The 22,516-nt window shown below is 42.5% G+C and overlaps 1 protein-coding gene across 2 annotated transcripts in view; it reads left to right on the top strand.

Annotated features, from left to right (window-relative positions):
* Positions 1-22,516, top strand: part of col11a1a (collagen, type XI, alpha 1a) — a 97,321-nt gene that overhangs the window by 5,463 nt on the left and 69,342 nt on the right. Inside the window, exons 3-8 of one of the 2 annotated variants that reach the window (XM_055230025.1) lie at positions 490-703; positions 4,268-4,427; positions 12,835-12,957; positions 16,853-17,038; positions 17,239-17,337; positions 19,541-19,807. In XM_055230025.1, the coding sequence (XP_055086000.1) occupies positions 490-703; positions 4,268-4,427; positions 12,835-12,957; positions 16,853-17,038; positions 17,239-17,337; positions 19,541-19,807 (1,049 nt within the window). Of the gene's footprint in view, positions 1-489; positions 704-4,267; positions 4,428-12,834; positions 12,958-16,248; positions 16,342-16,852; positions 17,039-17,238; positions 17,338-19,540; positions 19,808-22,516 lie in introns of both variants that reach the window. The other variant, XM_055230026.1, reaches the window with a different exon arrangement.

Genomic DNA, 22,516 nt, shown 5'->3' with positions numbered 1-22,516 from the left:
GTTCAAACATGGATTAAAGCCACAAGAGTCAGTTTGTGTGATATTAGACCTTTAAGACCTGGTTTAGTCTCGTTTTAGTCTTTAGTCCACGTTTAGTCCCAGTTTAGACCTGATAAAGTCCAGGTTTAGATCCGGTCATACTCAGATATTAAGTTGAGTCGAACTTGGTGTGAAAAACAGTGAATTTAACCCAACGATTCCACATCTTGGACTGAGATTTTGAATGTAAAAGCCCAGGGAGTGGACGGGGGGGACAGAGGGGTCTGTTGTCCCGGGCCCCAGGGTCTTAGGGGCCCAAAATGGGACCCTCTTACTATTAATTAATATTAGACGGGGACAAGACGGCTCACATCACACGATTAAAGTCATTCAGTTTATTTTGAAAGTCATTTTTATGTTTCTAATCAGACAAAATAAAACTGAATCAAAAGTTGTGATGAGGACGTTACAGACACAGGCCTAACTGCTTTACACCTGTCCCGCCTGTAGGTGGCGCATTCCCAGAAGACTTCTCGATCCTGACCACAGTCCGGCCAAAGTCCAGCCTCCAGTCCTTCCTGCTCTCCGTCTATAACGCTCAGGGAGTCCAACAGTTGGGGGTGGAGGTCGGGAGAGCGCCCGTGTTCCTGTACGAGGATCAAAATGGCCGCCCTTCACCTGAGGATTACCCGCTGTTCAATACACTGAACCTCGCCGACGGAAAGTATGTAAACATCTCAGCAGATGGACACGCCCACAACACACCCTCACAGTTTTATAGACGCCAAATCAAAACAGGAGCAGATGTGATGAAGGAACTGAAAAATATGTCCAAACATCTGGATCCCTCAGCGTTTATACGAGAATCTGACGTTTACACAGAAGGTTCTCAATGGGAATCATTTAATTTACGACACTACAGAGCAATTTAACAGGGAAATAAACTCAAAACCTATTTCTATTTGTATATGTGGCCCACGGACTGTTTTATTGACTCGTTTAAGCAGATGAGTCTAAGAGCTGAGGCCCAAAATGAGGCCCAAGAACAGTTTAAAGGTGAGGTGACCCATTTTTAATAGTGTACACCTTATTACATGCAAGTGAATTATAATCTGTTTATATAAATGCACATAGCTAACCTGTTAGCCGCCGCATCCAAACAGGAAGTGATCATGGACGCACTTCCTGCCTCTTCCTCTTAAATGTTCGTATTAACCCTCTACATGATCCTGGGGTTTTTATTTCACTATTGTGTCTGTAAATCAAGATCTGAACATTAATAACAGACAAATCAGGTCCTTCTTTCCCCGAGGTCGCTCCTGTTAGCGTTAGCAACAGGTTTGATTGACAGCGTTGCTAAGCGTCACACTCACTCAGTCTCTTCTTTACACAGTCTGTGATTTAAATACCAGCAGTGGACCAAAGGGTTTATGAATCTAGGATCGACTAAGCTAGATTTAAATACCTACTTCCTGTTTATGGTTTGGAAATCGGGTGCAGCCGCGTTAAAAATGCTCTATCTGATTTTTTCTGTCTTAAAAACGTGAAAAACAAAACGATTTCATTTTTAAACAGTTTACAGTCGTCTAAAATGGCTCCTCACTTACCTCATGTGTTCAGACTCACCACGATGAGCTTATTAGCACTTCTCACAACTCTCAGAGGCCGACTGTGAAGCTAACAACAACTAGCATGCTAACATTCCTGATTATTGGACAGTAAAGTGCGTTCTAATCAGACGCAGAGCTGCTTAGACTGTTTATCTGAGCTGGAAAAAGTCATTTTCTGCTCAGACACAGATCAGAGCCGCCGTCGCTCCGTGGTTCCCGTCGCTCCGTGGTTCCCGTCGCTCCGTGGTTCCCGTGGCTTCGTTATCGGCCGCTCTTACGCTCAGGAGCTCAGACTGGTCAGAGACACGGAGACACTGGGAGACACTGGATTATACTGGGCCCAGCGGGACTGACCTCACCCCTGAACTCGCCGCGGTGTTATTTTTGAGCTGGAGTCGGGGAGGAAGCAGCAGAGCCTCTAGTCCTTAAACCACCTCTTTACTCATTACCTCACAAATACTGGAACAACACCACGGCCTTTGTAGCATTAGCATTAGCTTTATTATTACACCAGCGCTCCAGGCTAAACGTGCTCTGTTAGCCTAAATATAGCTAGCAGTAAATAAAGCTTACACTCCATAACGATGCTTTCGCCGTTTGTTTTTGAGCTTTAAAGTGGGTCAAAGTCGGGTCATAATATCCGTCTGACTCCGTGTTACGACTTTCCGGGCAGTTTATTGTGATTTTTGTGATTATAATGTAAAGTGGACACATGAAATGGCTTCTCTTTGTCTCATATTGTCAGATTTTTAGGGATTATTTAGTCTCTTTGGCCTTTTAAAACTAGACTTAAAGCCAGAGGGTGTAACTTTTTGGCCCAAATACAGTAAAAGTATATTTTTTCATTATTATTGCACTGAAAAACATGCGTCATTTACTCAGATCAGGCTTGCATCTCCATAAACCTGACTCTTTCCGCTTGTTTCAGTGGAAATGTTGTTCCTTTAGCTCTAATCTTCCACAGTATAAAACGTATAAAATGTATAAAACGTTTCTTTTTTCATGGAGAATGTTCTGAAGTATGATTTTAACTCTGTATGTCGAAGGAATCTGCTTCTATAAAGTTCCAGAGTGTCACTTTAATGGATAATGACTGTTGGGTGTGAATGCATGGAGCTGTAAATAGAGCAGGTTTGGACTTGATTCCCGTCGCTGCGTGTGGTTTTGACGGCAGCAGAAACGCCTTAAGAAACTCCACAAACTTATAGAAGTCAACTTTGCTGCGTTGCCAAATAATCTGAGCGTTAATCCTCCGGCTCTGACGCTAAACCGCAGACATTTTACATTCACTTCCCGTTGTCTGAACCACGTCGTCTCTGCGTGGAACCTCAAACTCAGACGTGTTCTTCTACATGTGCCGTGAACCTCTTTAGATCATCATCTCAAACGCCTCTGAAGGTCTCGTGTTGCCTCCACAGAACAATGTTACGCCTGTGCACCTGATTTGGCAGCTCTGAGCTTCCTGGATCTTCACTTTCTACAATGTTCAGCACGTCTGTCACGCCGAGTAACTCAGGAGGCTTAAGTTTGGAGTTTAATGAGTGTAATCCCGTGTTAAACAGGGCCAGAGTGTGAGGGCAGGAATGTGGTCCACTGCGGCTGGTATGCGATCGCTCTTAAAGGCACGGGTCTTAAAGGTGCTGCTCTTAAAGGCACGGGTCTTAAAGGCGCTGCTCTTAAAGGCACGGGTCTGAAAGGTGCTGCTCTTAAAGGCACGGGTCTGAAAGGCGAGGTGTCCGGCTCACGTGTGACCCGGGTTAACTCTTACGTTGTAAAGAACTTTTTTATGAATGAACCGTTTACAAAGAACCTGATGCTCAACTATAATGAAGAAAAGACCTTATTTAAATGTGCACTGTGGAACTTTACTCACGATGGGTGCACTACCTGCTTGTCTCCATGGTTACCGTTCCTATTTTGCCTGGAATGTTCCACAGCAGGAGTTTTATCGTATATTTTTTTTTACATTCATTCAGTTACAAGTGCGTTTATTTCTTATAAAGACTTGGAACAAAACACCATTTTTACTGTGAGCTGGTCGGCCTCTCCACAGATCTAACCTTTAACTTGGCCTGGTCGTGTCACCTGCTTTTCTCTATGGAAATCATGAGGTTTAATGCCATACTGTGGAACTTTCTGAACATGGTAAGCAGGGAGCAGATCCAGAACCTCAACAGCTTCAGTCAAAAGTCAGATCAAGTTTAGTTTTTTATGTTCAAATCCTCAAAGTTTCCTTTACTTTGTCTTATTTAACGTTATCTCGTTACTACATAATTCCATATATTTTACTTCATATATTTGATATTTTCAGTATGTATATAAAACGTACAAAGTAATAAAAATATAGAAAAAAAACAACAAACCACAGACAATACAGTCACATTCTAAAAATAACCCACAACAGATGAAATCCATGAAGTATCGTCTTTATTTTTTACATTATTCTCTCTGTTTTTGTCTGTAAAACCCCTCACCACACACTTTATACACTTTTCTCACACAGGCGTTAACATTTTCTCACATTTCTCTCTCGTTTAAACTCTCTCAAAGTTCAAACCTTCGTAGGCGTCTTTGTCGGTGCAGAACGTTTCATCGACATTGTGGGTTTTGTCGGGGAGAAAGTACAGTCTTGTGTCGACCTTCTCTCGCTCTAACCTCCTCTGTTGCGCCCCCTGCAGGTGGCATCGTGTGGCCGTCAGCGTCGACAAGAAAACTGTGACCGTCATCGTCGACTGTAAAACCAAGATCACCAAACCTCTGCCCCGAAGTGACCAGGGCACCATCAGCACCGACGGAGAAACGACCTTTGGCACCAAGAACGAGGATGAAGGCTTCGAGGTAAAACACCGTTATAAACAGAATATTTACAGAATATTTACAGATTATTTACAGAATATTTACAGGATATTTACAGGATATTTACAGAATATTTACAGATTATTCACAGAATATTTACAGATTATTTACAGGATATTTACAGAATATTTACAGATTATTTACAGAATATTTACAGAATATTTACAGATTATTTTCAGGATATTTACAGGATATTTACAGGATATTTACAGAATATTTACAGGATATTTACAGGATATTTACAGAATATTTACAGAATATTTACAGAATATTTACAGGATATTTACAGAATATTTACAGAATATTTACACGATATTTACAGAATATTTACAGATTATTTACAGGATATTTACAGATTATTTACAGAATATTTACAGATTATTCACAGAATATTTACAGATTATTTACAGGATATTTACAGATTATTTACAGAATATTTACAGATTATTCACAGAATATGTACAGAATATTTACAGGATATTTACAGATTATTTACAGATTATTCACAGAATATTTACAGATTATTTACAGGATATTTACAGATTATTTACAGAATATTTACAGATTATTCACAGAATATTTACAGATTATTTACAGGATATTTACAGAATATTTACAGAATATTTACAGAATATTTACAGAATATTTACAGATTATTTACAGAATATTTACAGAATATTTACAGGATATTTACAGATTATTTACAGAATATTTACAGAATATTTACAGGATATTTACAGATTATTTACAGAATATTTACAGAATATTTACAGATTATTTACAGATTTGTGCGGGTCTATAGAGCCGAGTCTGTGCTGGACTCAAACATCTCGCTTTAATCTTGTGCGTAGTGTTTCCCAGACTCTTGTTTCCAGCTGTTTCTGATCTTCTTTTGAAAATGTGGACATGATGTTCTGAGTTCATCTCGTTCATATGAGACGCTCTTTTATCCAGTTCCTACGACACTCTATAGTTTATGTCAGTGCCTCCTTAAACTTGGCTCGGTTTAAGGGTCATTTTTAGATCTGTAACGATTAACTGGACTAATCACAACTCGGGCGCTCTTCTTATAACAGCAGCAGAATATTCAACAAAAACGGAGAAAATAATCCAGAAAAACACTTTATTTTCTGAATATTCCCCATCGATCTCTGCTCTAATGTCGTTTCCTCGTCACACACAGACCTGGAGTTGTGTGTTTTTTGTTTCGTTCACACATGTTTAACGCACAAACCTGCAGATTTAGGCCGAGTTCTTCCCTCAAACTGAAAAAAAAACACTCCGTTCCACCTTGTGATGTCATCATGTGGTGATACAGGAAGTGCTCCACTGTGTTTTTAAACTCCACACACCTTCATTTATAGAATCATTTGGATCATTTCAGTCCTGGAGTTGTCTCTTATCTCGACTGAACTAAAGGTAAAAGGAGGAGGAGTTAACTTGAAAACTACCACTTGATGACATCACAAGGTGGAACAGAGCGTTTTGAGCTGTGTAGATGTAACAGACACAACTCCAGGTCTGTTTTTGAGGAGGAAACAACATTAGAACTTGGATTAAACCTCACGATTTTGCATGAAGTTTTCACACATTTGCAGTTCAGTTTGATCCCGTCGAATCCTGCAGGTTTTTTTTGTGTTTGTTTGTTTTATTCCTAAAAATGCGCCTGAACTTTGGGTTTATTCTCACTCTCGCTCTGATCCTTTCCTCAAACGCTCGTTCCTCTGTAATTATCGGCCATGTTCACGCCGCGAACCTTTGCTCCCTCTGAGGATTTATGACAAACATCTGATCCTTTTGTTTTCCTCGTTCACACTTTGAGTTTTCGTTTGATTAACGTCGTGACGAAATGAGCTGTGTGATAATTCCATCGCGTCGTGTTGGTGAGAGCAGAGGTTTAAAAGGACCTGTGTGTGTCAGTGTTAACCTCATTAAAACAAACTCATTAATCTGGTTTTACTCCTTCAAAATCTCTGCAAACTTTGGAAGAAACATCACAAATACTAAAAGGAATAAGGACACGGGACCATTTTTAGTCGCTAGGGTAAAAAAACGTTGTCTTGTAGGAAAATGTTGATTATTCTGGATTTTGGTTCCATATTCAGACAGATTTTGAACAAACATTATATATTTATACTGTTTAAAATACAATACAAACAAAAACAAACAAACAAGTAAATAAGTCCACAGTTTGTTGCTTTTCCTTAGAGTTTGTTCAATTTTTCTGAAGTAAAACGTCTCATTTATTGATGAAGTTCATGTGGCATCGTTACATCGAGCTTAAAATCGGATTAAAATTGAAGTGGAAAGTCTCAACGTTCGTATAAATCTGGAAAATGACCCGAGCCGTTTGAAAACACGTCTGTGTTTCACTCCACGTTTGAACTGATCCTGGTTAATGACTCTGTTACTCACAGCCTTGAAGTCCAAAGTGTCACATCTGAGCCAAATGTGAAATACCAGAGTGGACCAAAAAGAGTTTAAACAGGAACGACGTCCAGGGGACAGTGTGGGGACAGTGTGGGGACAGTGTGAGGACAGTGTGAGGACAGAGAGAGGACAGTGTGAGGACAGTGTGAGGACAGTGTGAGGACAGAGAGAGGACAGTGTGAGGACAGTGTGAGGACAGTGTGGGGACAGTGTGGGGACAGTGTGAGGACAGTATGAGGACAATGTGGGGACAGTGTGAGGACAGTGTGAGGACAGTGTGTGGACAGTGTGTGTTACAGTGTGAGGACAGTGAGGACAGAGTGAAGACAGTTTGAGGACAGAGTGAGGACAGTGTGAGGACAATGTGGGGACAGTGTGAGGACAGTGTGAGGACAATGTGGGGACAGTGTGAGGACAGTGTGGGGACAGTGTGAGGACAGTGTGTTACAGAGTGAGGACAGTGTGGGGACAGTGTGAGGACAGTGTGAGGACAATGTGGGGACAGCGTGGGGACAGTGTGAGGACAATGTGGGGACAGTGTGGGGACAGTGTGAGGACAGTGTGAGGACAGTGCGTGGACAGTGTGTGGACAGTGTGTGTTACAGTGTGAGGACAGTGAGGACAGAGTGAAGACAGTGCGGTACAGTGTGAGGACAATGTGGTACAGTGTGGGGACAGTGTGGGGACAGTGTGTTACAGTGTGAGGACAGTGTGAGGACAGTGAGTGGACAGACAGTGAGTGGACAGACAGTGTGAGGACAGAGTGAGGACAGTGTGTTACAGTGTGGGGACAGTGTGGCCCATAGTTTTCTCTTGTCTATTCAGGTCAAAACAAAAGTGTTTCTTTGTCTGGTCTAGAAAACCAGAAAAGTTCCGTAATGTTCCTGTCAGTCCTGAATCTTTCGTTGTGATTCTGGACGTTTGCGATGGTTTGGATCCTCGCCGTGTCCGCACGCCGCTGTAATCGGTTTCTTGGCGCTGATATAAAACGTTGGATCATTAGGACATTCTCTGCAGATTTCTGAGTTTTGGAGTTTTTATTGAATTTGCCCGAGGTCAGTGCACCAGAGTGTGAGCCGCGTCCAGTCAAGACCAATCTGGACCAGGCACAAGTCGACAGGAGTCCTGCTCTCTGTGGTTCTTGGCGCTCCGGTCTGTTCTCTGTGCCGCTCATGCCCCGCTGCATGCTGGGAAACCAGAGCAGGAAGTGGATCGGATTTTAATGTTCAAGTCTTGGATCAAAATGTGAAAATAAACCCGAGATAGAGCGTGTTTACTCAGATGCAGACGTCGGGTTTTTGCCTTTGTGTCGTTTGTTTGGACGCACAACAGAGCGGCTTTATACTGTCACATGACCAAACACGCCGTGTGCAAGGTCATCAGGATTTATGTAGACCACTGTGTCCTGCGTCCTGATTGGCTGTTGGACTGTAGACCATTGTGTCGTGCGTCCTGATTGGCTGTTGGACTGTAGACCAGGGACAGTGGATTTAAAAAGAAGACAAGGTTTAAATCTGTCGACCAATCGAACGATTTTTCTCCATTTGACTTTGAAACTTGGTCTTTTTGCGATGGTCAGACCTGGATCACAAAAACATTTAAAAAGAACTTTGTCCCACATGTTTAACCAAATCCAAACGTCCTGACGTCACAAAGTCGTGACACTGAAACACGACAAAGACAAACACTGAATCTTTTTAAACAGATTTTGACAGATTACAGAACGACTTTAATAAAAAATAAAATAAATCTGAAATGTTCTGTGTGGAGACGGATGTTTGTGTAAAAAAAAGTTGAAGGTTGAAAATGGGTTTTGTCTGAAGCGTTTAACAAATAATCAAAAGTAAAATATGAATGGACACGTTTGTGATTGTAGTTTACACAGGTTTGATCGTTTTTAGTCCGGTTTGATCGTAGTTTAGAGAGTTTTGACAGTAGTTTAGACATAAGTGACACATAAATGCTAAAGAAGTGTCTTTGACTCTTCATATTTTCATATATTTTCATGTTGGACCTGATGCCCTGACCTGTATTCCTCATAAATGTGTTATTCACTCGTACCTGCCCTGAGTGGAGGTGACCGGCTCAGCTCTGGTCCCGATGAATGAGGCTCTTTCATGCCCTGCCCCCTCCTCCTCCTCCTCCTCCTCCTCCTCCTCCTCCTCCTCCTCCCTCCTCCTCCCTCCTCCTCTGTCTCTCTGCTCCTCCTCTTCCTCATCCTCCTCCTCCTCTGTCCACTGTGACTCTGTCTATTCATCCCAGACTTTTTACCTAAATACCTCCAGAGTTGTGCGTCCGTGTGCTTCTTGGCTCTCGTTGTGTAGCTGTACTGTATGTTCTGTCGGGTGGGGGCAGTTAATTGTGTTGTTTTATTACGGTGGGGTTGTTCTGGAGGTATGTGGCCCTGGGCGGAGGCGGCCGCACAGACCTGGTCACTACTGTCCAGCCAAACCCTGTAATTAACACCATCAAGAATGAGGTGCAGCAGACTAAACAAACACTGGACACGACTAAAGCTTTAAAGGTGCACCGCGGAACCTTTGTCAGGAGTTCTGCCTCCTGTTTCCATAGAGATGGTTTTGCTTTAAACATACATATCCAGAGTTGACCTCACTGCAGGTGTTTTTACTGCTCAAAAGTACACTGTGGGGCTGCCGCTCCACAGATCTGACCTGTAACTGTGGAGTCAGCAGGTGGCAGACTTCCCACCAGAAAAGTTCCACAGTGCACCTTTAAAAGCAGGAGTTGGTTTAGAAATGTCATTAAAGCTTGTTCACAGAGAAGATGAAACTTATACAGATCATCCTGATGTTTTCTGTGGTGATCAACGTCTTCTGTTATTAATAATAATAATAATAATAATAATAATAATAATAATAATAATAATAATAATAATAATAATAATAATAATAATTATTATTATTATTATTATTATTATTATTATTATTATTATTATTATTATTAATAATTATTATTATTAATTCTATTTTTAGTGTTGCCATGGCGTTATTCCGCTGGAATGTCGGCTGAACATTCCTCGGGGCTTAGATGACGCAGTAATTGGGACTAAACTGGACCCACTGACCCTTTAACAGTAAAAATCAGAACTGTGAGACTTTGAGTCTATAAATACTCTATAAATACTTTATAAATACTTTATAAATACTCTGTCGCTCTGCAGGACATTTGGTCCAGAGCATCAGGACATGCAGCAGACACGATAGTCCTTCAGGTTAGCGCGCTCTGTGCCTCAGCTGTTCATCCTGACCCTTTCTCTCTCTTCCCTCGTTGCCCTTTGACCCCGGGGTCATTAACACACTGCCTTATGGGTCTGCAGCTCCTCCTGCTGCTCCTCCTGCTGCTCCTCCTGCTGCTCCTCCTGCTGCTCCTCCTGCTGCTCCTCCTGCTGCTCCTCCTGCTGCTCCTCCTGGAGGGAGGGGCACATTTTAAACTCCTCCTGGCTCAGGTCCAAGTTGCCAAAGCCTTTTATCTGCTCACTGTGCAGTGAGAGACAGGTCCAAGACGCCGCTCTCCCCCGCGTCCCCCGCGTCCCCCACGTCCCCCGCAGAACTAAACACATTTGGACAAAACACATTTGGACCATAGCAGCTGAGTCCTGAACCCCCAGCACGGGTCCTGAGCCCCTCGTCTCTCGCTCTGTCTGAGAAACACTTTTCTAACTGTTCCATTGTGACGCTCAGGTCTAATCCTCCTCAGTGTGTCCAGAGTTAAGACTCATTTAAATAAAGAAAAGACAAAGAAAAGACAAAGAAAAGACAAAGAAAAGACAAAGAAAATACAACACAACAAAGATTCACTGAGTTTACACTGAGTTTATGAAACAGATAAACGGCTGTGTCTTTACTGTTTGAGGATAAAACTGAATCGGACTCGTCTTTTGTCACACACTGATATCACTCTGTGTATGTATATATATATATATATATATATATATATATATATATATATATATATATATATATATATATATATATATATATATATATATATATATATATATATATATACATATCTGTGTATTTCCATAGACAGTTTGTATAAACGGACATGGCTAACGTTAGCGGCTACGATCCAAACAGGAAGTGATCATGAAAAACTGTCCTGTCTCATTCTGGTCTTAAATGTTCGTATTAACCCTCTACATGATCCTGGGGTTTTTATTTCACTATTGTGTCTGTAAATCAAGATATGAACATTAATAACAGACAAATCAGGTCCTTCTGTCCCCGAGGTCGCTCCTGTTAGCGTTAGCAACAGGTTTGATTGACAGCGTTGCTAAGCGTCCACTCCCTGTTAAACCACTGGTGTGGGCGGGAAGGGGCGTTACCTTCAACAGCCTCGCTCCTGATTGGCTCTTTGGTTGCTATGATACTCAGGCAGAATGTGGAGGATCTGTTCATCTGCAGGACGCTGCTGCTCAAACTCACATTCTCCCGACAAGATCCAGCACGTTCTACAACGAGGGCCCCGAGCAGGGGCCAGAGTGAGAGACAGTGTAGAGAGTGAGTGTACAGAGTGAATGTACAGAGTGAATGTACAGAGTGAATGTACAGAGTGAATGTACAGAGTGAATGCACAGAGTGAATGTACAGAGTGAATGTACAGAGTGAATGCACAGAGTGAATGTACAGAGTGAATGTACAGAGTGAATGTACAGAGTGAATGTACAGAGTGAATGCACAGAGTGAATGTACAGAGTGAATGTACAGAGTGAATGTACAGAGTGAATGTACAGAGTGAATGTACAGAGTGAATGTGCAGAGTGAATGTACAGAGTGAATGTACAGAGTGAATGCACAGAGTGAATGTACAGAGTGAATGTGCAGAGTCTGTTGTCGTTCTCTTCTGTTCGAGCAGATTTCTCTGAATGAGGCATTTTTGAAAAGGACAAACTCATGAGCAGAAAAAGAGCAAAGTTATTTGAGTTTTTATGTCAGAATATCACAGAGAAATGTTTATTATTTAGAAGTTGTGTCTTACTACTACAACTTCTGCAACTACTACTACTACTACTACAACTACTACTACTACTACAACTACTACTGTATTATGTGTTTTGTCATAATTTAAATGTTTTTGGGCTGAGACTCTTTGAATCTCGACTCTTCTCTTCTTGGTTCTTGTTTTTTATTTTACACCAAAGTTCATTTTCTCTGATTTGTTTTATGTTTTTATATTTTTCCTTAAACTCAGTCGCACTCAGACTGGACCGCGGCGTCATCGTGGTCGTCTGTGATCGTGGTCGTCTGTGAGGTTCTTTGGGACGTTATGTGACTGTGGACTTTTGCCTGTTCAGTGTCAAGAGAATTTGTTTTGTTTGCAGTGTTTTTATACTTTACATTGTGTTTTTGAGATGCTTATTTTGGATCAGAATGTTGTTTTGACACTTTTTTCCTGATTTTAGTCGGGTCAGTGCTGGTAAAGCGTCATTTTTATTTCATTTTCTTAAAGATTGAGTGGACACAGGGTCACAGCTAAAATGATAAAAAACAAACAAAATGTACTTACAATATTGAGTTTAGAAAAGTTTAAAAGTAAAAATCCAGTAGAATTTGGCGATATTCCAAGTCATAATTCATTTTTTTACACTATGCTAGCTTCAATGCTATTCTCGTTATTTCCATAATATTTTGCAAGTTGGTGCCTGAACAAACTTTACTCCCCAGACGGTAAAACGCTCAGATTATTATAATTTGAGATCTACATTTGTACCAGCCGTTCTTCAGAGGAGACACAAGACGAGACTTGAGGCAGGCGGGCTCCTCGAGGTGGGCGGGGCTCCTGGGCGGGGCTCCTGGGCGGGGCTCCTCGGCGGCGCTCCTCGGCGGCGCTCCTTCGCTCGTTCTCGCCGCACTGAGACGCCTCGGTTCTCGTTGGAAACAGCTGATTACATGTTGGGATATTTTGGCTCTAACGTTGTGTTTTGTGGTTTTCTCAGGGTGACATCCAGCAGCTCCTGATCGTGGCCGATCCCACCGCCGCCTACGACTACTGCGAACACTACAGCCCCGACTGCGACGCCCCCAGTGGACAGAGAGTGCAAGCGCAGGAGCCTGAAGAGGTCAGACAGACACAGACGCGACTTTAAACACACGGATTATACAGATGTGCTGTTAGGATTATTAATATTCATCATGAAGAGTTATCCCTCATTATTAGCGTGTTTAAAGTTTTAATTTGATCCACGCTTGTTTGTGGAATCCTCCTTTAACGACCCATTTCTGTTATAAATGATTTTAAAGGACCTGCATTATGTAAAACTGACTCCATGTTCTAATGGTTTTAGCGACACAAAAACAGACCTGGACTTGTGTTTTGTTCATTCACATGTTTGAGTCACACTTTATTATTAGTCTGTAACATCTACAAAGCTCAAAATGCGACGTTCCACCTTGTGATGTCATCATGTGGTAGTTTACAAGCTAGCAGCGAGTCTTTACCTTTAGTTCAGTCGAGATAAGTGGCTATTCCAGCGCTGAAATGATCCAAATGATTCTATAAATGAAGGTGTGTGGAGTTTAAAAACACAGTGGAGCACTTCCTGTATCACCACATGATGACATCACGAGGTGGAACAGAGTGTTTTCTGCAGGTTTGTGAGGTTAAACATGTGAGAATGAAACAAAACACAACTCCAGGTCTGTGTGTGACGAGGAAACAACATTAGAACAGATCAAAATAACCATAATACCGGCCTTTTAAAATCTGTGTTTTAAGTTATTTTAGATGAATTTTGTGGTGAATAAAAGTGAAATCCTGATCTGGACGTGGGGCGGACTCGCTGCCATAGAACATCTGAACATGTGTTCTGTGGGATTAGCTCGAGCCTCAGTCTGGATCACTTCTCGGTGGCTGACAGATGATGTTTTATTGCTCCAGTTGCACATTCTTCTGGCGTGTTTGAAGCCGTGTTGTGCTTTGTGTTCACAGAGCCACAGATACACGACTTACACTAAATTATTAGAGCAGGAAACACCCCCTGAGGGACACGTGGCTCTGCTGCCAAAACCTCTGATCTGTTTGGTGAAGTCAGAGTTTACAGAGACAGAGCGGGACACGATTTGATCACGATTATCCTGGCGAAACTGAGACTAACGATAATAAATAAAGAGATAAAGATAAACCTGCCGACAGTTTCAAAATATTATGGATATGAATAAGTCCCATGTTTAAAAAGCTTTTATTTAATTGTAACAGAACATTATGGATGAGCAGGGACGTCGACAGAAATATAGGGGCCCGGGTCAAGAAGCCTCACATGGGCCCCTCTTTAATACAAATGAAGAAGAAGAAGGTCTGAGTCTGGGCCCCTAAGACCCAGAGACGTGGGACAACAGACCCCTTTGTCCCTCCGTCCACTGTCCTCTGGATAAGCAGCTTTTTTTGGAACATTCTGTCGATTAACATGATTCTATAAAACACACAAACGATTACTGTGGAGCCTTTGTATCACGATAAACCATTTGATTGTTTACGTCCCGTCCCTCACGATATCGACACGGCAGATGGAAATATATATTTTTGGGGTCCATATTTATCGTGGGGACTTTTTCTTGACAGTAGTGGGATATTTTGGTTATTTTTTTGTAATATGTTCAGATTTGAGCTGTAGAAGTTGAATAAATAACTTGTTTTGGCTCATTATAGACACAAGCTAATGCTAAAGCTAGCTTAAGTGCTGCATTCTGCTGTTTATTTATTTCACCTCATGTTTTTTTTTTAAATATTGGACATTTACAATAGTTTTTTGAGTATAATTCTAGTATACAGTTTAGTTTCAGTTTTATCGTTTATCGTCCAGATTTACTTAAAAAAATATTGCAGTTCAAAATGTTTTATCGTGACTGACCCATCGATCCGAGGCTTTAGGTTTTGATACGTTTTGTTTAGTTTTAACTATTTTAACAGCTCTCCAGTGTGATTTGCACTTTTTATGAAGGAAACAAAGATGGAGGTCGAGCTGGAGGAAACAGACGTGTCACGGTAACATCCTGAAGTTCGATATATTGCTGAAGTAAATACAGACGATAATATTTAAACTCATTTACAGCACTGATTTAAACTATAAAAACGTTTATGTATCTACAATATTGTTAAAATAATGATGAATAAACAGCAGAATGTGAGTCGGACGAGTTATTTATTCAAACTTTTCAATCAATACTGACCCAAAAAATCCTGTTTGTTTTCATAAACTGAACGATGAGTCGATGTCGTGATGATCGTGACACCACAGTGAGTCCAAATTGGATCATTAGAATCATTTAAAACATGCAGAGAGAATGGTTTTGGAAGGAGCTGGATGTCAGCTGTTAGCCACAAGAGCAGTGCACTTTTATTCTGCCCTTCTGCCCTGTCTCACACCCCAGGATGCCTTTACGAGCAAACTCACATAGAAACATTTGCTTGAGGAGCAGATCAGTGAAACACGCGTGTTTCACTGATCTGCTCTGACGCTAACACGTTTAAACTCATGCGTTAGCTAGCACTTTTCTTTAGCGCTCGAATGCATTTAAACACGCGCTTAAACCCACAGCTTTGAGTTTGACCATAGACTGTTTATATAAATGGACATAGCTAATCTGCCGCCACGTTACAAACAGGAAGTGATCATGAGCGCACTTCCTGTTCCATCGACTCTGGCTCCAGTTCACTTTACATTGAAAAAACATCGCCCCCTCTCTGTCAGACTCATTCTGGTCTTAAATGTTCGTATTAACCCTCTACATGATCCTGGGGTTTTTATTTCACTATTGTGTCTGTAAATCAAGATCTGAACATTAATAACAGACAAATCAGGCACCTCCTGTTAGCGTTAGCAACAGGTTTGATTGACAGCGTTGCTAAGTGTTACCTTCAACAGCCTCGCTCCTGATTGGCTCTGTGGTTGCTAGGATACGTGCTCTCAGAATTCCAAACACCAGCCCCAGATTAGCCGCTGTAGCCGTTAGCTTCACACTCACTCCGTCCACGTCTTTACACAGTCTATGGTTTTGTCAAAGCTCTAAGCGCAAATAAGTTCTGCATATCCCGAGCCCCTCATGACCTTTGACCCCTCGTGCTGTCAGTTCTTTTAAACCCGCAGTGACGAAGCTCCATTACGACATCACTGGACACAGCTGGTGTTTCTGTCTCAGGTTTTTTTGTTGTTGTTTTGTGGCTTTAATGAGCTTCAAAAACCAAAACTCAGACGTTTTCCATCGTCTGTGACTCGACACAAACACCAGGCTCCTGATTCTGACTCGTGTTCGTTGTAATGGATCATATTCTTTAAAAAGCTCAAACCTGCAGATGATGTCGTATCATCGTGTGCATCCTGGTCTAACCCTGCTCTCTCTCTCTCCTCTGTCAGTACTTTACGGATGACTTAGATTACTCTCAGTTCTATGATTACTCTGAGGGAGCCACGGACGCCGTTCCCACCGATGAGTACGCGGAGCCACAGGTAAACGACCAGGAGCCTGCGTGTGGACTGTGACGTCTGCTGTGTCCTTGTCCTACAGTGTGTCGTGTTGATGTCCACGTGCGCGGCAGAGCGTCCTCTTTATGTCCGAGCCCACGGGCGGCGGGCGGGGGGGGCGCTCTGCTCGTGCATGTGTGGCGTGTTGGCGTGCTGCTCTCTCCGCTCTCTGTGAACGCTGTCTGCTTTAAGGGGCTTTGCGTTCCAGCTCACTTTTAACCACGTGTCACTTTTCACCTTAAAATGTCCGTTGCGGTGAGTCGGGTGGAGGTGCGGCTGGAGCGTAAAGCCGCCGTGTCCTTCTGTGTCACGGCGAGGCCTCGCTCTGACCTGTTGTGCTGCTCGTACAAACTCAACACAAATGATGTTTAACGACCTGATTGTTCACATTTAAACTGTACAGAGACACAACAGTCAGACTCAGGCCTTTGGGTCATTTCCACTTTTAAATGTTCTGTGTTTGTCTCGTGCTTTTTGTTGCTCCGCCCTTTTCCAGAGAACCAAACGTAGTGTCTCCATGAAAAAGAAGAGGACCACAAAGTCCATTAGTAAAACCAAAGCAAAGCCGTTTAGGTTCTTGGCTGCCAAAAAATCACCTGCTAAAAAGTTCCCTCCTAAGAAGAAGCGCCCGATGCCTGGCTACCAGGCCACGGCCCCGGCCCGCCCCCGAGGGAGTTTTAGGGTAAACCTCAGAGAAAAACATCGGCCCATCAAGATCATCCCACTCAAACTGTGGAGGGAGATCTGTGATGGCAGATAGAGCGGCCCTAACAGTAGCTTTAGCATTAGCATTAGCATAGACACAGGTCTATTTAACACCTGTTCCTCTGATCTAACGCTCGCCTTCTTCTTCTTCTTCTGTCCTTTTCCAACATGACTCAGATAAACAATGTAGAAGGAGATTACAATACAGACACTGACTACGGGACGTTAGACGAGACTCAAACTCAGTCCCCCTCTGACACCAGTGGACCCCACGAGGTAAAGTGCTGTTTTCTTTTTTCCTTTTTCACTCATTAGAACAGATTCATGTGAAACACTCGCCGCAGCAAAGACACACACGTTCAAATCGACGCTGTGTCCTGGAGCTCGTCTGCAGAGCCGTGGTAATTATCTGTAGTTTGTAGTTCACCTCCAAAAGGAAACGGAGCCTCACAGCCTGAACCCGCGGCGCTCGACACGTGGATGTGATTACAGACGTTAAACACGAGCGTTAATACATCCATTATGTCCAACAGGTCGAACCCAAACACTGTCCATCTGAAACGACACAAGCCGCTGTAGAAACGCTAATGTGTCTGAGCCAAATACACAAAGAGTCAAGAGCGTCGACTCCGCCTTTGTGTATTTGAACATTAACCTCATCACGTCTGATCTGTCACGCTGGTCCCTCGTTTATCGCGGCGTTAGGTTCTAAAAATAACCCGCAAAAGACCAAATCCGTGACATATCAGCTTTATTTTTTACATTATTCTCTCTGTTTTTGTCTGTAAAACCCCTCACCACACACTTTATACACTTTTCTCACACAGGCGTTAACATTTTCTCACATTTCCCTCTCGTTTAACCCTTTAAGGACTGAGCGCGCTATGGGCCAGTACAGCTCACCTAGACTTTTATATTTTTGTTAGCCATAAAAAATCATATTAAATGAAGTATCAGAATTTACTGCATTTTTTTCACACATCTACTTCTATTTTAACCCTCTGGTGCAGTGGACAACAACTAAAACAGAACTTTCTCTTTAATGCATTGGTTTATGTGGAGTGCTCTCTGCTGCCACACTCCATTGAGGTCAATTCAGTGGTCAGTCGGTGTAACTGCAAGTAAATTTCCTTGGTTTTTGATTGTTTTTCTTATTCAGGCCTAAACTTTCATTTTTACAGGCAGTTCACGATGTTTGTTTCATGTCCTGAGAAGAATAAAAACACTTCTGAAAAAATAAATAAAAATCTTGTCCAGGGCTTTTATAATTCATGCATCAGAGGGTTAAACATCCATCAGTATTTTTTTCTTTTACGCATCGAATAAATGAGTGAAAATCCCCGCGCTCTGATTCGTCGCCTTCGCGTAGCAACAGAGGCAGATTACAGTAACTGATGGAAAAATATTTAAATAGCCCCGTGTCTCCGCTTTGAGACGCCGTTTGAATTTACATGAGAGCACGACTGGGGGCGGAGTTACGCTGCTGGAAAGTCCACAACCGCGAGTCTAACGGCGACGATAGGATCCGACGCTATAGGGTTAAAGTTCAAACCTTCGTAGATTTTTAAAATAATCGCAGTATTAAACGACAAAACCAAATACTACTGTACTGGAAATAAAAATACTGTAACTAATTTAAATTTAATGATCAACTTACGACGTAAGACATGATTAATAGTGACTCAGGCGACAGTTCCTCTGACTCCGCCTCCTCGTCCTGTCTCCGCTGTAATGTCCCGTAATGCTCTTTATCCTGCAGTCACTGATCCTTAACTTAAATCCGGCTCCATCTTTACGTCTTGTTACTTTTTCCTCCTCGTTAAACTTATTTCTGCCGTCGTCATCGTGTCATTTTCCTTCTTCATGCGACGAACCAAAGATTTATTTATTCCGTAACGTCGCCCCCTAGAGCCGCAGAGCTTCTACCTCCAGCGTGTCCAGAAGTCCCAACGTTTGGACTGTTAGCGTCTTCCTCGCTCTTTTGGACGTCGCAAATCGCAAAACGTACAGCACTTCAGAGTCACACTTGCGATCAGACGTTTAAGTTCAGATGCTGTAAAAGAAAAAAACAACACGAGACCACGTAAAACAAACGGCGATAAAACGAGGGACCACTGTTTTGTCCGATTTAAAAGCTGTAAACTGTAGAACGACGTTGTTCCTTCAGCCTTTTTTTCTTCAATTTTTTTTTTATTCCGAGGCTGAAGTAACAGTCGTAGATTCACTTTCCTCCTAATGGCATCACCTTATTTATGATTTTAGAATGTTCCGGAGGATTAATCACAGCGTTCAGTCATGTGTAATGTCACATGTCGCCTCAGGTCTCAGGTTTTATGACATGAAATAAGATGCTGCCATTGCTAATGCTAACGTTGCCATTGCTAATGCTAACGTTGCCATTGCTGTTGCTAACGTTCGTTCTTCTGTTCGCGCCTAATGCTCCACTAACTCTGTCCCGCTCACCTCTTGGCTTGTGAAGGCGGCGGAGGACGACCTGGTTGGGCGTCTCGTGACCGACGCCACGGCTCAGGAGCCCGCCGCCGTCGCCCCGGAAACGCACGGTTCGGACGCGTATGACTTTAACGCGTACGACCTAAAGGAGTATGACTTGGGAGAGGTTGACAGCAAAGTTTATGATTACACCGGTTACGACGATTACGGCCCGGACAAAGCCACGCCCACCGCGGCCCCCGACGACCGGGTGGGGCCCGGGGTGGCGGCTGAGACGGACGTGTCGGAGAGCGCCGTAAGTACTGCGCCCTCTGCTGGACACAGGTGGAGGGCGGGTGCATGACCAGCCCCGACTTTTATGGGAACTAACAGTTTTAGTGCATGAGGACGGTGCATGTCACACACAAACACACAACACACACACACAACACACAACACACAAACACACAAACACACAACACACAACACACAACACACAAACACACAACACACAACACACAACACACAACACACAACACACAAACACAACAGACAACACACAACAGACAACCACACAACACACAACACAACACACACAAACACACAACACACAAACACACAACACACACAACACACACACACAACACACAAACACACACACAACACACAAACACACAAACACACAACACACAACACACACACAACACAACACACACAACACACAAACACACACAACACATAACACATAACACACAACACACACACAACACACAAACAGACAAACACACAACACACACACACAACACACAACAGACAAACACACACAACACACAACACAACACACAAACACACACACACAACACACACAAACACACAACACACACACACAACACACACAAACACACAACACACAAACACACAACACACACACAACACACAAACACACCAACACACAAACAGACAACACACAAACACACAACACACAAACACACAACCCACAAACACACAACACACAACACACAAACACAAACACACAACACACACACACAACACACAACACACACACACAACACACACACAACACACACACAAACACACAACACACACACACAACACACACACAACACACACACACAACACACACAAACACACAAACAGACAACACACAAACACACAAACACACAACACACAAACACACAACACACAAGCACAACACACAACCCACAAACACACAACACACAAACACACAACACACAACACACAACACACAAACACAACAGACAACACACAACAGACAACCACACAACACACAACACAACACACACAAACACACAACACACAAACACACAACACACAAACACACAACAGACACAACACACAAACACACAACACACACAACACACACACACAACACACAAACACACACACAACACACAAACACACAAACACACAACACACAACACACAACACACACACAACACACACAACACACAAACACACACAACACATAACACATAACACACAACACACACACAACACACAAACAGACAAACACACAACACACACACACAACACACAACAGACAAACACACACAACACACAACACAACACACAAACACACACACACAACACACACAAACACACAACACACACACACAACACACACACAACACACAAACACACCAACAGACAACACACACACACAACACACACAAACACACAACACACAAACAGACAACACACAAACACACAACACACAAACACACAACCCACAAACACACAACACACAACACACAAACACACAACACACACACACAACACACAACACACACACACAACACACACACAACACACACACAACACACACACACAACACACACAACACACACACACAACACACACACACAACACACACAAACACACAAACAGACAACACACAAACACACAACACACAAACACACAACACACAAGCACAACACACAACCCACAAACACACAACACACAAACACACACAACACACAACAACACACACACACAACACACACAAACACACAACACACACAACACACACACACAACACACACAACACACAAACAACACACACAAACACACAACACACACAAACACACAACACACAGCTCACAGCTGATTATAAAATCCTTTGGTGTTTTAAAGACACTGTGTAACTTTCTAGTCCAGTGTACGTCTCCTGCTCGTCTCCATATTCCACACTGTGGCATTAAAGTCTCCTGGAAACACCAGGTCGAGTTAAAGTTTCACCGAGGAGACGACTTTGTGCTTCATCACTTTATTTATTTATTTATTTTTATGCATGAACAGAAACACCTGTACCTGATTAAATAAAACACAGATAATGCCAGACTGTGGAACATTTACAGGTGAAGAAATAACACCAGAGACGAGCAGGAAGTGGATCTGAAAAAGTGAAATATACTTGTTTTCTTTCGTCTGATGTGCCGCCTTTTTACTGCAGAATAAAAACACAAATATATAAATATCACACACACATTTACACATTTACACATTAAAGTGAAGCTGGTCTTTTCTCTGGATCTACATTGTGATTTTGTTTGACGCATGTTCATTTTTCTCTCTGTTTTTAAACTAACACTTTCACTTCTGTCTTTGATCTAATCACTCGCTCAAGTCAATTTAATGAAGAAGAGAATGATCTGAGCTGTGTATGTGTGTGTACTTACACACACGTGTGTAGAGGGGTGTACAGGTGTGTGCGTGTGTGTGTGTACATGTGTGTACATGTGTGTGTACATGTGTGTACATGTGTGTACATGTGTGTACATGTGTGTACATGTGTGTACATGTGTGTGTACATGTGTGTACATGTGTGTGTACATGTGTGTGTACATGTGTGTACATGTGTGTGTACATGTGTGTACATGTGTGTGTACATGTGTGTACATGTGTGTACATGTGTGTACATGTGTGTGTACATGTGTGTACATGTGTGTGTACATGTGTGTACATGTGTGTACCTGTGTGTACA

This window comes from Periophthalmus magnuspinnatus, chromosome 20 (genome assembly GCF_009829125.3).
Source record: "Periophthalmus magnuspinnatus isolate fPerMag1 chromosome 20, fPerMag1.2.pri, whole genome shotgun sequence".
Lineage (NCBI taxonomy): Eukaryota > Metazoa > Chordata > Actinopteri > Gobiiformes > Gobiidae > Periophthalmus > Periophthalmus magnuspinnatus.
The sequence above is the reverse complement of the archived record's forward strand: the minus strand, read 5'-3'. Positions and strand labels throughout refer to the sequence as shown.